This window comes from Camarhynchus parvulus, chromosome 2 (genome assembly GCF_901933205.1).
Source record: "Camarhynchus parvulus chromosome 2, STF_HiC, whole genome shotgun sequence".
NCBI lineage: Eukaryota > Metazoa > Chordata > Aves > Passeriformes > Thraupidae > Camarhynchus > Camarhynchus parvulus.
This window is the reverse complement of record NC_044572.1, coordinates 130,478,623-130,495,608: the sequence shown is the minus strand read 5'-3', so window position 1 is coordinate 130,495,608 and position 16,986 is coordinate 130,478,623. Positions and strand designations below refer to the sequence as shown.

Sequence of the window (16,986 nt, the reverse complement as noted above, 5' to 3'; positions counted from 1 at the left end):
GTTGACCAATATAACAGTTTCAATATTCCACTGAGAATGAGAAAACCTCAGGAATTCCATGACACGGGAATAAAAAGAGGCTATGATAATTACTTTTTATAAAATGTGTCTTTTAAACTGCACTGCCCAGTGTTGAAGGCTGTGAACAGACACTTTTCCTCTTTTTTGACATGTCTAGAACTCTTAGTTGTGTTTCCTGCAGTCCTTGCAATCAAATCTGTGCAGATCTACAGATGCACCTCAACTCTGACGCAAGGGACACAGGGATGAAAGCTACTACTCATTTCTCTTCTATCTGCAAGTGCATATATTCACTTACTTGGTCAAATACCATTGCAATGGATTCTTATGAGAATTTAAGTAAAAAGATGCCAAATCCTCTGACACTGCAAAAGTGCATCCTTCAAATGAAGAGGCCGTAATGATTACACCACTGAGAGTCTGGTTCTTTTAGTTTGGAGACGTGCATTCCTCTAGCTAGATTAACCACCTTTGAATTTTTGCTTCTTGTGTGTTGCCAGCCCTAACTATTGGTTCTGGAGACAAATATCTGTCCTTACTATGTTCTGGTTTTGCATGTGAAATTATAAAGAACTGAGAGCAGCTCTGCAGGTAGAACAGTGTACAAAGGCAGTCCCTAATGTGGCAACATATTACAACAGTGCTGGTGTGAGCAGATTGTCAATAGCTTTTGGTCGACACTTCTTAGTCTGGACAATTTCTGACTTGGTAGGCTGACATTTTTTGCCATCTTCTAAAGAAAAGTAGCTAATATACTCGAGTTAACAACATCATAGGGGAAGGGAATTCCAGCCAAGAAACTAGTGGTGCATTTGCTTTTATTTTATTCTTAAAACTATGCTCAAATGATCACTCACTTAAGGAACCAGGTTAATCTGTGCTAAAATACTGAGGACATCTTTTTGAAGCTTTTTACTAATTTACAGATCCCTTGTGTGGTAAGTAAGTCGTAAGAGGTAGAACAACGTAGTCCTAATGACAACTGAAATGGTTAACCCTTTTTTAAAAAGGCTGTTTTTAAAGATACCACATCTTGATATCATTGGACTTGGCCCCTCAGATTTGGCTAATTTTATACATTAAAGGTTTTGAATCAGACTTAACGTGGTGTAACTGAAACTTTCCTAGTTTTAGTGCTCTTCAAAGTAACTTTCAACTTTTGAAATCACTGTGAATCTAATTAAAGTTGTTAAATTTCAATGTACTTAGAGATTTAATGAGAAGTTTAATTTAGGATAAATGTAGTCTAGCTTTCAGGTAAGACTCTTCCTATGGATCTTCTATTTCTCTTATACCTTGCACCTGCATGTCATTATTGCACTGATAACAACAGGCACAGTAGGCACAAACCATTTTTGTTTGCATGGAAAATGTAGAAATGTGGAAGGAGCATAGAATCCTGCATGAACAATAAATACAGTAATCATAACAAGAACTAACTGGGGGATGGATATCAGCCATCATAGCCCTATATTCCTCTGTGACCTAACACCAGGAGAATCTAAAGGGTTTGTTTCAAACTGTAAAGGTCCAAAATAATGGGGATATAGTCTATTACTGTTGCTGTTTGAAAGAGAGAGTCTAATAAATCAACATTTAATTTAAAACAAACAGAAACATCATTATTTAATGTACTCAAACATTCTCCTCTTGTGCTTGAAATCTAAGCACACCAGTGTTTTATTACTACTTGAACACAGAGTAAACATATTATTTTCTTCTCTTCTATTGCTTTGAACATCTGCTAGTTACAGCTGGATTTTAGTAACATAAGGAAAATGAGAATTATAAGAATCCTGAATTCTTCATTGTCAAACCTGTGTGATAATAAAGTGAAAATGGACTTGTCAATGCTATCCTAGAGAAAAATTCTGATTTGTGCTGCTAATCTGGTCCCTGACTGTATGTTTGAAATATAGTTAGACTTTCACAATATGAAGAAGAGAAAATATTTATAAGGATATGAAATATATTTGGCAGCATCTTTTTTTACTTGAGTTCCTAGCTGAAGTCATAATGAAGTTTTAGGAAGCTATTATGGAATTTATTTTTCCAAGATATTCCTGGGGGAAAAAAAATGTTTTACTCTGAGTTTTCTATGTTCATTTTCATAGCATGTTTAACAAAACATTTAGAAAACAAGAGTTTTACATAGGGGACTGTATGAAAAAAAATTTAAAAATTACTCTGTGCTTCAAGGATGAGCTGTTAGGGAAAAGGAAATACCCTCCAGGTTCAGTTTTCTGCTCCTTGTACATGTCGAATGGCAAACTCTGTGCTTCAGATAAGAAGCATGTTGTGATTCTTATTTTGGTAAGGGCTTAGACCTGTGCAGTGGTATCTCCTGCATGGATCCTGTACAGTAATAAGTGTCTCACCATTGTCAAAAAACAATCAAAGAGAACCTCCACACAGAATGAATTAGTATCATTTTTCATTAATTTTAACCTCAAATTTACAAATGACATCTCTTAAAAGAAGTAAGATGCCTTCACTAGTTGGCCCAGCCCATATTCTGCAAAACAACATTGTGACTTCATGAGGAGTGCAGTTGCTGTAATAATTGTGGTTATCTGAATCTTAAGTATCAGCCAAATATATCCAAGTGAAAATTGCATTAACCATTTTAATGAGTAAGAGTAAAAATGGCAGGGGGATTCATTATGTCAATAACTGAATTTTGAACTAATACTACTTCCGAACATACAGCAGGGCAGTGGGGGACAAATATGCATTCATTCTCTCCTTCAAGGGTATCTGACCATTGAAATGTGTGATGGCTAACATACAGTTTTCTTCTGTTTTATTGTAGTTCCTTTATGCAACTTACATTGCTCCATCTGCCAGTATGGACACTGGACTTCATCAGAATAAGAAAAATATGATTTATCACAAAATTGACCCAGCTTTTGAGGACCTTTTTGACCCAGCAGAAGAACATATCCTCACTGTTTTGCTGGAACCATGGATGAAGATGGTGGAAGAAGACAAATACACTTATAGAAAGGTAATATCTGGATGACACCATGTAAAAGTCTTATTTCAGGGAAGAAAATCACAAGATCATTTATATGAACCCTGTTGTATTTATACTCCAGAAGGGACAAGTATGACAAGATGTTTTACTTACTCCTTTCTATCCTGATAAGTTGAAATAGGCTGACATCCTTGTGGAGAGCAGACTTCTCATCTGAAAGGAAGCTGTGGGCTTCATAGATCCCTTGGCCTGTGAATTGGGGAGAAACACATCTTGCTATGGTAAAATTTATCTTTGCACTCAGGAAGTTTCATGTTTCTGCAATTGTACCATTGATCAGAAGTATTTTTTTATGATGGATTGCCCACAAACACACTGTGTTTTTAATGATAAGCACATAGTAAGGTGGTTTTTTAGAGTGTCAGTGCAGTGACAGTAGGTATTTCTGGTGTTTAGAATTTAAGTGCAGTTACTACTTAGCATAGAGGAAATGTGACATGGTGGTTCAGCTGTATTTGCCCCAAACACTTTTTAGATTGTTGCTCTGGAAAAGAGGCTCAGAGGTGTACTCAGTTCTAATCCCAGAATGTTCTGAAAGTTTGAATTGAGCATGCTCATGGAGGTCAGAGGAAAGGGCTGCAATCCTGGCTGTGCCTCTGACCAATAACAACAAGAAATGGTGATGATAGTGGTGAATGCTGTGGCTCTCTGCTATTTATAAACTTACCTACAAGTTGCTCGCTGTAGGTCCAACTCCTTCTGGGTGCCACAGTACAAGAAAGATACAAAGCTCTTGGAAAGTGTCCAGAGGAGGACTATGAAGGTGGTGAAGCGCCTTGGGGGGAAGCCTACAAGGCCTGAGGTCACTTGTTTGGCCTGGAGAAGAAGAGAGTGAGGTGGTCTACAGGAACCTGTCTCTTGTCTGTGGTGCCCAGTGACAGGACCCAAGGGAATGGCCCAAAGTTGTGTCAGGGGAGGTTTTGGTTGACTATTAGGAAAAGTTCTTTCTCCCAGAGGGTGGTTGGGCACTGGAGCGGGCTCCCCAGGCCAAGCACCAAGGCTGACAAAATTCAAGAAGTGCTTGGACAATGCTCTCAGGCACGTGTTGTGACTCTTGGGGATGTGACTCAATGATTCTTGTAGAGCCCTTTTAACTCAGGATACTCTATGATTCTAATTTCAAGTCTTTAGCATCTCTCTCTTGGAAACAGAAGGAAAAACTTACAGTGGAAAATCAGGAGAGAGAGGGCAGGAAGTTGATTCTTGTTCCTGTTTTTCTTCACTATGAGGTTAGATGAAGCATCTCCAATTTATAGGAAATATCATCACTTACTGATGATACTTCTGTCAGCTTGTAATAACATTCCCACATTGCCCACTGCAAAATATTTTGAAATCTCCTTTTTCAGAAGTTTTGTAGTGCAGTCTATTTTGGGTTCTGTATCATGTATGAATGTAAGAACAACTAGATGAATTGATACCTAAAATCAAAGTTGAGAATGGTCGTCTAGCCACTATTAAACATTTAAAAACAGATTGTAAGAACAGAGACATACACCTCTCTTCAGCACTTTGCAACCAAGAAAGTTCATGGAACAGAGATCTTATCCATATTCTTGATTTTAATAGTCTTTGAGGAGATTTTTTTCCTCCATGTGTTTCTGTAAATTGTATCTTGAGTGATGTATCTTCAGCTTCACTGTAGAAGTGAGTTTCATGGTTTAGTCATGCAATAGGAGAAAAAAATGTGTATCTTGATTTGTTTGGGAATGCCTCCCTGGTAATTTCACCTGGTGCCCTAGTTTTGTATATCACAAAGAACAAGTGAACAATTATTATCTTATCCTATTCTCAATGTTGTTATGCTTTTACAAGTTTCTGTGATATCCCACTTCAATTAGATCTCCTTGAAACTCAAGAATCCTAGACACTTTGACCTCTCCTCCTACAAAAGGTGTTCCATACCTTTGTGGCACTTATTGCCCCATCTGCATGTATTATATTATTTAGATGAGATGCAAGCAATACTCAAAGTCTGGATGCACCAGGGATCATCCAGTGGCAGAACCATGTTTTCTGTTGTGCTCTTTGCCCATTCCTAATTGTCCCTATCATTCTAATTGCTTTTTGACTCCTGGTGAACTTTGAGTGAATGTGCAAAATGTAAGCTAATAGCCATCTGCAATGATTCCAAGATTTCCATCCCAAGTAATAACTACTAATGGAAAGCCCTAATTTGGAGCTCACTGGAATGACTTAATGTTTATTATCGTTGAATTCAGCTGGCCTGTTATCACGCAGATGCTAAAGTGTCCTGCTATCCTGCAGCTTTTCACAGTCAATTTAATTTTTTGCTCTGTGGAATCATTTTGCAAACTTTGTTGTCTCCTCACTCACCTCCTTTCCCACATAGTTTCTGAATGTTTAAAAAACAACCTCAGTGCAGGTCCCTGTGAGACTACAATAAGAACCCCACCCCATAATGAAAGTAATTTATTTCTTTGGTTTTGATTTTCTACCTTCTACTTAATTCACGAGGGGACTTTCTCTCTCATCCTGTGATAACATAATATCTTTTAGAAGTTTTGAAACTTTGAGAAACTTAGTGAAATGAAATATAGTAATCCAAACACATCTGTAAAATATTTTCTTTGCTTTTCAATGTCTTTTCTAACCTTTCAGATAAATTATTTTTTCTGAACAATTTCAGCTATAATTCTTTATGACCTGCAGTGCACCTTGGAATTGACTGATACTTTTCATGAATCTGAAATTTTATGTAATTTCTATCAGGCTAGTTTTAGTCTTTTGTAGTTGGGTATTTTCTGTGCGTGCTATCTGTAAGTGTTGTCTAGAGTCTATTGCCGGTCCTCACTGAGTCAAATCATCAGCACAGCCAAGGGTTCTCATACATCATTTTTGCATAAAAAGGAGTCTGCTTTAGAGCTCCCTGTTTTCACTGCTTCTAGTGAAAAGTAAGAATTGAAGAGATATACTTTTCCATTTAATATGTGTGTCATTTTATATCTCCTTGAGTTAACCACAGGATAATCTATTGCCCTTTCAGTTTGGAGGATGTGTTCCTTTGCAAGTGAGGTTACGTGCAGACTTCTCAGTGCTCTAACAACACAAAGATTTTAATCTGAGCACGAAAAAACAACAAAATCCTTTTGACTGCACAATACAAGTGTTTGTGAAGAGTTACAAAACAAAGACATTAAACGACCTGTTCTAGGAGGCACTAGAGTCTCTTTGTACTAGGTGCAGGCTGATAGTTAGGCACACTCCTTCCCAAGCACAAAGACAACGTCTGCTTTGTATTTTGTTCAGTCCCTGGCTCTACTCCTCCCCTTTGTTCTACTCTATATCAGGACATATTTGGCCCATAATGAAACAAGATATTTTATCAAGAATTAGGTGAGTCCAAAATTGTTCATTTGGGACATGTTCAATATATATATATATTTACGTTTTTTCTTTAAATGAAGCATGAAATCATGAGAGTTTCTTTTTACTGTTGACTCTCATTCTGCCTCTGTCTGTTTTCTCTTTAAATTTTATGAAAAATGTTCTGAATTGTTTTACTCTTTAATTTTAAACTATATTTTCTTTTAAGGGAAAGAATAGCCCAAAGCACTTTATAACAATGGAATAAAGTTACATTGAGCTTGAAGACATTCAGATAACACAGTGATTAGTGTGGTATTCACATTTAGATGAAAGTATAATGAATATTTTTCTAAACATTCTCTTCTCTCTCTGGTGCATAAACACTTGTATAAGACAATCACAGCTCTCTAATCTTTGTAATGGGCATGCAGATCAGTGTAAGGCATTGGCTCGATTTTGCTAAATATCCTAAAATCTGCATTAAAATGGTTTAGTCAGCAAGGAGGGGCACCAAATATCTCTTTCACAGTTACTGATTGTTTCTACATAGCTGAAGAATTGCTCTAGTTACATACAACTTCTAATTAAGTTAAAAATGCCAACTTCATGAATTGAAATCACACACAGTTAATAACTTAAGAAAGAGGACAAGAGTGAAAGTCAGAAAGCTTTTATCTTTATTGTTTAGATATTTTAACATCTTTCTCAACTTAAATTTCTGTTTCTCTGAATCTGCGGCACTCTGTCTTCTTGACATTTCCCATTGAGTCCTAGTTTTAAGAACTGTTTTTCTGCTTCTCAGTGGCAGTTTGATGTACAATTTGCTGGTATAGGCAATCAGGTATGTCTGACCCAATATACACAATATAATATATGCACAACATACACAATATATTATGTACACATTAGAATTTAGCAATTTTTAAAATCAATTTGCCTAAAGTTATAGTTAAGTTATTTAGTAGTAATCTGTAGAAATCTGCATCTGATCCTAGAAAGATGGGAAAAGTGTGTTCTGCCAGAGCTATTGATAGAATTGTTTGTCACAAGAATGTCAGTTCTTGTCTCTTCTAAACATCAGTCTCACTGCTGACAGATGTATTCTTTTCTATCCACTGTCACTGGCAAAATGCCCATGTAGTTCTCCATCTTTCTATAATGTGTACTGTAGGGGTGATACAAGATATTTTTTTTATTAGGTGGAGTTGGTGGAAGAAACTCAACAGCTGGACTCCGTGTACTTTAGAGAGCTCCAGACTTTGCATCGAGTGAGTAGTTCCAAGAAGGATGAGGTAAGACAAGTACCTACTAACAAAAACAAACCCTTTTTCTGTCAGAGAGGGTTCATACTTTGAGTATCAGCAATGAAAAGCTGACCAGATGCTAGTTTGGAGAAGCAAATAGCCTGATTTCTACCATTCATTTTGGGGACTGATTGACAGCCATTGTGTTAATTAGATACACAGGTCTTCTGTCAGTTCCTTCAACATCAGACCTAAAGTCTGTGGAATGTATTTTGGGCCCCTACTCTTGAATAAATGCCTCAATTTCAAGTGAATTACAGGTATATATTGGATTATTTGATTATGGAACTTGCAGACACTGATATGTCTAAAGTAAACATAAAAGTAAAGCTTACTAGGAGCTGGAACCTTAATCGATTTATTTTCTTAGTGATTAGAAAGCTGTTTTACAGAGATAGGCTATCTAATGCAAGGATTATTAGACTGAGCAAAATGCAGAGGTGAGAAAAGCAGTTATGCAAGCAAAATAATTTCTCCCCTCAGAGTACTGTTGCTGACACGGGGGCTCTCAAAGAAGATCAGCGCTTGCATCAAGCTCCCAAAGAATTGGCAGGTCCTAATCTGTCTGACCTGATCCGTGACAAAGAGAAGTTTGAACAGTTCCAGGCTTTTCTTGATAAGCATTCTGCTAGGTACGTTTCTTCATTATTGTTATTTTACCTGTTTCTAAGTTCAGAAGAAATATTTGCTAATGATCTTGGCTATCTAAATGTTGACAGATTTTAGTCTTTTAAGAAATGGTTTTGCATATTTATGAAACACACAGACACATTGTTCAGACAACTGAATTGTCTTAACATGTTTGGGGTAAAAATTCTCCTGTCAAAACATATTTGTATTACAGTTCTGTTTTCAGTTTCTGCTTTGATTAGTGGCAAACCCCTGAGTAGAACAATTAGCCTATAATGAGTAAAATTTTCTCTTTTTTAGTACAGATTCGATTTAGTACATTTTAAAAATTAAAGCTGGTTATTATAAAAATGTACAAATAGAAAACAGGCATGTTATTGTCACAGTGTGACAGCAACCACAGTTTTGTGTCTGCTGAACAGATTTAAGTACTAGTTTGTAGCAGATACAATCTTAGGCAGGGTCTTTGAAAAGGTGAACCTGTTTGTTTTAAAAGTAAGATCTGAACAGAAGCTGATACTCTTTCTTTTGTCTTTAAATTGTTGCTTCCTTCCTTTAGTGGGGCTTCCCATGAGTTGATGCTTTGCATATTGGCTGTTGCTTCTAGTCAAGCACTGCTACAGCTTTACATTGGATATTGGTCAGCTTTTTCAAAACTGCCCAGAAAGGGGTATCTGGCACAAAACTCCTCTGGCCAAGATTCAATGTCATCACTTCTGCTTATCACATAGGTTCTCTTTGTAGTCAGAGAGACAAAAATATACACTTTTGGACACAATATTCCTAATTCTGAAGGTAAAATCTAAAACCAGTTTGGATGGATCATTCCCGAGATAACTGACTACAAAAGGACTGCAGATAATGAGTTCAGATGGAAATTCTTATGGTCTAGCTGCCTACAGTCAGGTGACTTCTGAGTTAGTTGTCTAGAGCAGTGGTCTCCAAATTTCTTGCTCATGCATGTCATCAGTAAAAACTTTCTGAGCATAGAACCATAGTGTGTATGTATATATATATGTATAAGTTTTTATACATTATATACATGTGCTACTAAAGTTTTAATATTTTCTTGCTGCCCCTCAAAAAATGGTCTTGCACACCCCCTTCACACATTGCAGTTCAGAGACCACTAATCTTGAGTTCCTCTCTAACTGGGGAAATGGTAGGAATCAGCAGATGACAGGTCATGGACAGGTATGCTGAATTGTCTCTGGTATTTCCTGCTTTGCTCATCACAGACAAGTCTCATTTTAAGTGGTAGAACCAGGCAGAGAAACGTTTAATTTATGGAGCCTTTTAAAAATTTTTTTATAAACCTTCATAATGAAGAAAAACATTTGAAAAAGTCTCACAACAGTGTTTATGGCTGGGTCCACACTAGTTACTCTGGAGTCCAGCAGGCATGCTACAATAAAGGTGCTTAATGGTACTGTAAGCTGAAGGGATCCTAGAACTAATGCAGTCTGGAAAATGTCAGAAAAAAACAATGAACACGTCATTTGCCTTTTCATCAAAACTTATGGTTCTGATAATGTCCAAATGTAAGTGATCCAAGTTTCAGGAAGCACAGGCTGCTGAGTAGCTGTGCACAAATTCTGGTAAGAAACTAAGCAAAGCTCCATTAATTAATACTTTGTTAAATGTATAGGATATATTCACACGATTGCAGGACAATTTGTTTTACTTTGGGTTAGCGAATTACTGCTTGTTCGTCTCGTCAGGCTAATTGACTGTGGATGTGTTCCTGATCCACTATGCCAGGATAAGCCACCACTAAACAGTTTATCTAACACACTTGAAGATTATATATTTTACTTTTTAAAAAGATGCACATATTTGGTCAGCTTTCATAGGTAGATGCCAAGGAGTTACACCATAAACCACAGTAATTTGGATCACTTGCATTTGGGTGAACTTAGTCATGTTGTGATGAGCTAGCAAATGAAAGAATTTCAGTCTCAATAGAACTTAGGGTTCTGTAAGGGTCTCAAAAGACTTTTGAAAGGAGAACATCTGTTCTTAAATTGGTCAGATGCTTTTGAACATTTTACTCATAGATTAATGTTTTGAAAAAGCCAGTTATTAACCAAATGGAAAACTGAAACAGATTTGTCTGAATTCAATGTTTCATATTTCCTGCTGCAGATACAATGAATGTACTCACTAAAATGTTCATATAACTTCAGCTAATAAGATACTGTCAGAAAACAGTCAAATAAAGTAAACTGAAATTGTAGATATGTCATTTATTCTGTTGTCTGGTTTAGAGAATGAAACCATTCTATGATTCTATGAAAACAAATTTAAATTTATAGTGTACACTCCAACATTATGAACAATATATAGATTGAGAACTGCATCATTGAAATGATTTGTCACCAATTAAATAAGTAATAGAATTGGTAATTTATGAGAAAGCAGCCCACAAAAAGCCCTAGAAACAAATTTTGCCATTAATTGTTTTTATCTGCTCGGCAGCAGACTGACTTAAACTCTAGCACTTCACACGGTGCAGGAAGGAGGTGATTTCTTGGGCTGATGTTCCCAGCTGTCATCCCTTGTTATATATAAGGCAATATAACAAGGAGGCAGAGCAGGAGGTGTCAACTCATCTCTCAGGGGCTCGCAGCCTCAGTACCGATTCAAATTCTCATCTGTTTCACTCTACATTCTCTCTGTGAGCTCTGCACGACGGTTGTGGTCCACAGTCCCTGCTGGATTTAGCAGTGGCATATTGAGGAGGTTACTCCTTTCAGGGTACCCCTAGATAGCACCCTAAGTGAGATCTCTAAGACAAAAGTTTGCTCTGCCTGTTCGGCGAGTGCCATGGTCTCAGCAGATGGTACTAGCAGAGAAAAAATGACATAAAATTTCAGCCCAATCTGACCTGGTATTTAGTTCTTGAATACTTTGGTATGGTATAGTTGTGGTTAAACTAATAATTCCCTAGAATGTTGATGGAATTAACTCAATATTGAAAAAACATTTTGTTTAAATTTGTTTGTAGCATGGATCTCATGTGCTGGCTAGATATTGAAGAGTTCAGAAAGATGCTCCAAAAGGATAAAGAAAAAAGTGATGAAAAATCAAAAGACATTAAAACCAAGTACTTAAACGATGAGTACTTCTTTGGACCCAACAGCCCAGCTACCAGAGAACAACAGGAAGAGGTAGCAGTTACAGAGCCATTCATAAAGAACAATCACTGTGACTATGACTGAGATAAAAATCCACAAGTGGGTCTGCTCCAGCTTTTCCCCAAGCTATCTCCTCAAATCTTGCCTATATTTTTGGCCAAAAATAGGGTTCTATTATGGTTGTATAGGTCCCTTCCTTCCTGCTCAGGCTTTTCATCCCTACCTCTTACAGAACATCTCTCCTGAACTGTGATCTAGGCCACAGTCAGAGCATGCACAAGACAGCTCACAAAAAGTGTAAAAATGGCTTTCAGGCACAGTGACTTGTTCCAGCTTTCTATTTTAGTATGTCAGTAAAGCCACAGACAGCAAGTCTGAGCTGTGGTGCTTTGGTATATCTTGATACTTAGGCAATTTACTTGGTCAAGCTGGGCTATTATTCACCAGAGTCTGTATCTTATTATAGGTAGGGACAAATGTAATCTGTTCCCTTTTATGAAAAGTACATGTGAGCCTTGGGTAAGCATGCATTAAGTGCTTTGCTTACAGTTAAGCTCATGCTTTGCTAAATCAAGGATGTAGAGAGATAAAGGACTTTTGGTATACACAAACGTTTATGTCATGTGTTATTGTATTTGGATTGCTTAGCTAATGCATTCAGGTGGAGGAAGGAGACAAAGCCTTCCTGATCAGCTTTCGGCAGCGGCTCTGCTACAAGTTCAGCAATGTGTCCAGAAGAGATTAGAAAAACAATGGCTGCCATTGTTCCTGGCAGAAGAACACCATGGGACAGAGGAAGAAGCAAAGGTAATTTTTTAACAACAGCAACACATACAGGCATTGTTTTTTGTTTGGCTCATAATTTACCATTGGGGAAGAAAGGTTCAGAGGAAAAGCAGCCCACAATTTACTTTCAGTTTACATTGAAAGAGATGCTGTAGCATGTACAGGTTAAAACATTTATCTTGGCAAGTGTGAAGACAGTTCATCTGAAGGCTTAGTTTAGCTGACAGTATTATTGTTAGATACCAACTCTGAAGGAGCTGGTGCTAGCTCTGCTGCCATCCAGCCTGCCCAGAGAGTGACCTAATTTTTGCTGCACTGCTACACTCCCTATGCCATTTTGCCTTAGCCATACAGTTGCACACTGAAGAAATACTGCTTTGTGTAAAGAATCTTCCCAAGGGGACCAAGACACAAGCAAATGAGTGAGCTTCCCATGCCGTAATTCTTTCTCTTATGCTGTCCATATTCTCCCATCTGGAGCTGCAGTGCCTGCAGAATCGACTTCAGGACTTGTGAAGTTCTTCTGAGTGGGGAGGTTAACTTCTACAAGCCTTGCTCCAATTGGTTACTTCAGAAAGTTGCCAAAAAGCTGGGAGTGAGGAGCCTTTCACTCCTGCTGGTTCATTAGGAAGACTGAGGAATGGGCAGAGATAACATCTGTCTTTTATGAGTGCCTCTGTGGCTGTGATCCATGTAAGGGGATCATCCTGCTGGTGGGCAGAGGCAAGACTTGGTGTTTTGTGCTTCCATAACAGCTCTGACATGCGAATGTCATAGCAGAAGGAAACTTCAAAGTTCAACCAAGCAGACACATATGTAACTGCATTGCTTCATAAAATTTGTTTTCTCTCATCTTTGTAACATGTAATGAAGGTAGTCAGAAGTGTTGTCAGAAGTGCATATAAACTGAGTATTTTCCACTGATTCAGAGCGCTAAGCAATCTGAAAAGTATAGGTTTTAATAAGAGAAACTATAATTTTAACAATGTTTATGTGAATTAAATTTTAAAAAATCCTAACCCTCTGCCTTTTTTTAGCTGAACTCTGCCTCCTTTACAAGCCTTGGCAGAAGACCAATAAGGCTAAGCTGCTTCCAGGTCTGGAAGCTAACTCATGCCTCTTTTTGCACCTGCTGCACTGTGTTGGCAGGGAGATTAGCCCAAGTAGTTTAGAAAATGCTGTATTCAAATAAACAGTTTACAGGAAATACATAGTTCTAATGAGCTTTTAGTCTTTTCCTAACTCCATTTATGTCCAATTGCTTTTTTCTCTTTCTTATTGAAAATTCAGAGGATGAAAAGATTCTTTGAAGAAAGTATTTTAGAAGAAGTGAAACCAGATGACATTCTCCACTGGCTTCATATTTCACAGTGACAAAACAGTGTGGGCATGCTATGTAGTCCTTCAGGAAACCTGCCCTTTGTTTGAGGTGTAATTCAGCTACAAAGAAGTTGCAGGATCAAGTCTGTATTTATGAAACAGCTGTACAAAGGAACTAAAAATATTTCATACTAAAAAAAAATCAAACCCAAAATTTATTCCTCACATAGGTGGTCCCTTAGAACATTATGGGTGAAGTAAACTCCACCACCAGTGGAGTGCACAGTTTGACTTGTATTGCCTCTTGTCTTCTCTAATTCCCCAGTCTTAATGAGCAGGTGTTCATTTATAGCTGAAGAAGGGATGGCATTCTGTGCAGGTCCACAACAAGTTTCAGACATAAAATCCATAAGAAGACATATAAACTGTTCTACCACTGGGGTCTTAATCATTAAAAGGCTAACCAGAAAAAGAGAATATTTAAAAAATAGAATAATAATCTTTTGTTCAGCTATAGATAAGGGATATAACTGAAGATCTTTCGCACAAAGACCAGCAAAAGACAACCAGGATGTGGAAGGCGAGTGAAATTTGCTATGTCTCTTGTGTCTGCAGTTTCACAGTCTTTCATTTGGACCTTGCACATTTTTCACAATTTCCCTGTTGACAGTGTGGGGCCCAAATGTAATGCTGTTAAAAGCAATCATGACTGTACTGGTTACAGTGGACTGATTACTCTAATTACTCCTGAATTTAGTTCCCTGCTGGATGTTCATGGTAAATCTCTCTCCCTTTCTGTCTGGAGAGGTCATACTTGAAAATAAAGGTCTCTTGTCCTGGGCTTTGGAGCACTATTAACACTCCTTAAACTAATATTGTACCTTTAGTCCACATTTATCTGTATTTTGCATGCAGTGGACTTATTTGGACAAGCTGTTCATTCCAGCATCTGGTAGTTTATTTATTATTGCAAGTGGATTACGTGCAGACACAAAAGGGAATGTGAAATATGCAGCAGAGTGGGCAGGTTTAATCATATCTCACAGTATCTGTTTCATTTAGAATTGTATTTTAATCTCACAACACTGAGATAATATCAAATTTAAACTTTTTAAACCTTTGTAATAATAGATTTCATCAGATGTTTGCCAGTTTTTTTCCTCTTGAAGAGCAGTGAACTTTTTGTGATTGCCAACATACAAGTTGTGTACATTGGTTCAGTTGAACTTTTATTGTCTGTTGAAATCAAACTAGAGACCCGGTCACCAATTATCCATGCAAACCATCAGCACAAAAGGGATCCAAAGTGCATGTGGGTTCTGTTAAGTGAGTTTTCCCTTTGCCTGTTTGTCAGGGAGATGATTATTCTCCATGTTCTGCTTCAAGGTTGTTGACCCATAAAGTAAGTAGTGTTTACATACTGCTATAGGGATGGAAGCAACGTTTTGTTCTTCCCTTCATGAATATGCCCTAGAAATAATATTTCTCAAAAGTTCCCTAAATTCTGGTCACAGGGAATAGAACATGTTTGGAGAAGAGGAGAAGGGCTTGGAAAATCCAACCCTACTGCCTAAATTGAGCTCACTTTATTTTCACCAAAGGACCCTCTGGACAGCCACCACCCTCCTTGCCAGAGTAGGCTGTTACCCCTGGCAGGCTCTGTGACAGGACTGAGCATAACCCCTGGTTTTAAGATAAGTTGCAGAAACCCTTTCAGCTTAGGATCAGCTTAGATTTCCAGGACTGTTGGCAACAACTAAAAATGTTTCTGACCGATGCTCACCACTGAACAGCACTCCACCCTTCCAGGACTTCAAGAGTTTTAAACCACTTTTAGAAGATGGTTTTCATTCATCCATCTGATAACAAAAAGGGGTTGTTTGGCTTGCTGTTCAGCAACAGCACGAGAACTGTTTGTTCAGGAAGGCAGGCCAGCATGAACTTCAGTTCAAACAAACTGTCCCTACATAAGCCATCTTTCTTTCCCCACCCTTTCCTGGCTGCCTACTGTTCTATGCTTGGCAGCATGCAGATTTCCAAAATGTCTCAATGACTTTGAATTCTATTTTACTATTGGTAGCTTTATTTCATGGAGAGCAAACTCTCTGGCTTCTGTGGGTGATCATAGCAACACATTTCAAACCTCATTTTGTTGGTGAGATCCCTGTCAGAAGCATTTTACAACTTTAAGCTATGTGGTTTGTGTGTTCCTTTTCCTTTGTTGTTTGTTTGCATAAAACTCAAACTGTTCTCTAGAAAAGTAGCCCATTACCATAATCAATAACAAGAGCTCTTTCTATACTTTGTAGTATGCAGTCATATGGTCTAAATCATTGTCAGTCATTTCCTCTCCATCATATCTTCCAAAAAATGTTCCCCAAACCCAACTTAAAAAAAAACAACTGAAAGGAAGAAATGAAACCTTGCCACATTTTATTGTATCCGTGTCATAAACTCATAAACTACTGAAAGTTAGGGTCAGTGCAAAGATAAGAATCAGACAGTTTACACTAACTAATGCCTTTGTTATTGCTTTTTGAAACAAAGTTTATTTGGTGCATCTATTTTTTCTTTTGACAGCATGTGGACAATAAGAGTGTTTCTCCATCTAGTGAAATAATTGCTTTCCGCAAGGCGCTCTTGGATCCAGTGACAGCAAGTCTGTTTCAACGCTTTGTGGCACTGAAGGGAGACCTCCTGGGGAATGGAGTGCTCTTTTGGCAAGAGGTGCAAAAGTATAAGGTATGGTGGTAAAACAGAGCAAAGGGAATAGAATTCTATTTGTCAGCAAATGCATCCATTCTTGCACATTAGGAGAATTTTTACAAAAATATCTATAGGCATTCTGTTGTTCATAGTAAAGCCTCTTTCATTGTTTAAACTGTTTTTTTCATCAGTGAAAATCCTCAGTTCTTAAGGGTAGCTATTCTTGACTCAAATGCATTATCCCTGTATTTCTTTATGCTTCTTCAAACCGTCACATTCTTCTGAGTCTCTAAAGGAACACTGCTATCTTGCTAATGCCCAGAGTTTGGTATACATCTGTTGAGTAGTAGAAATATGCAAGCATTAAAATGTTCATTCTGTCCTTACAGCTGCAATCTGAATTTGATAATTTCTCAAAAATGAGAGATAACTTTAAAATTCAATCAAATCTACAGATATAAAGATGGTATCAAAAAACCCCTATATGCACAATGCAGATCACAGCTCCCTTGCACTTTGCAGAATCAAATTTGACTTGAGCTGAGCTTGGGACCAAAGTGAAATGTGATGAGAAAGGTCAGCAGGGATTACATCCCTCCCATATGTATGTAGTTTTGTGAAATTGCTTGTGTGGGTTGAAATACAATAGAAAACGTCTGGAGTGAAACTTTAAGACACACTGCAGCCTCCTAGGAATATCCTGGACTGAATGCAG

The 16,986-nt window shown here is 37.7% G+C and overlaps 1 protein-coding gene across 1 annotated transcript in view; it reads left to right on the top strand.

Moving 5' to 3' along the window:
* The window catches only part of RGS22 (regulator of G protein signaling 22), a 61,068-nt gene that overhangs the window by 31,364 nt on the left and 12,718 nt on the right, over positions 1-16,986 (top strand). The window contains 7 exon segments of the mRNA XM_030971823.1: positions 2,834-3,028; positions 7,588-7,680; positions 8,176-8,324; positions 11,330-11,492; positions 12,108-12,266; positions 14,083-14,145; positions 16,146-16,307. Coding sequence (XP_030827683.1) covers positions 2,834-3,028; positions 7,588-7,680; positions 8,176-8,324; positions 11,330-11,492; positions 12,108-12,266; positions 14,083-14,145; positions 16,146-16,307 — 984 coding nt within the window.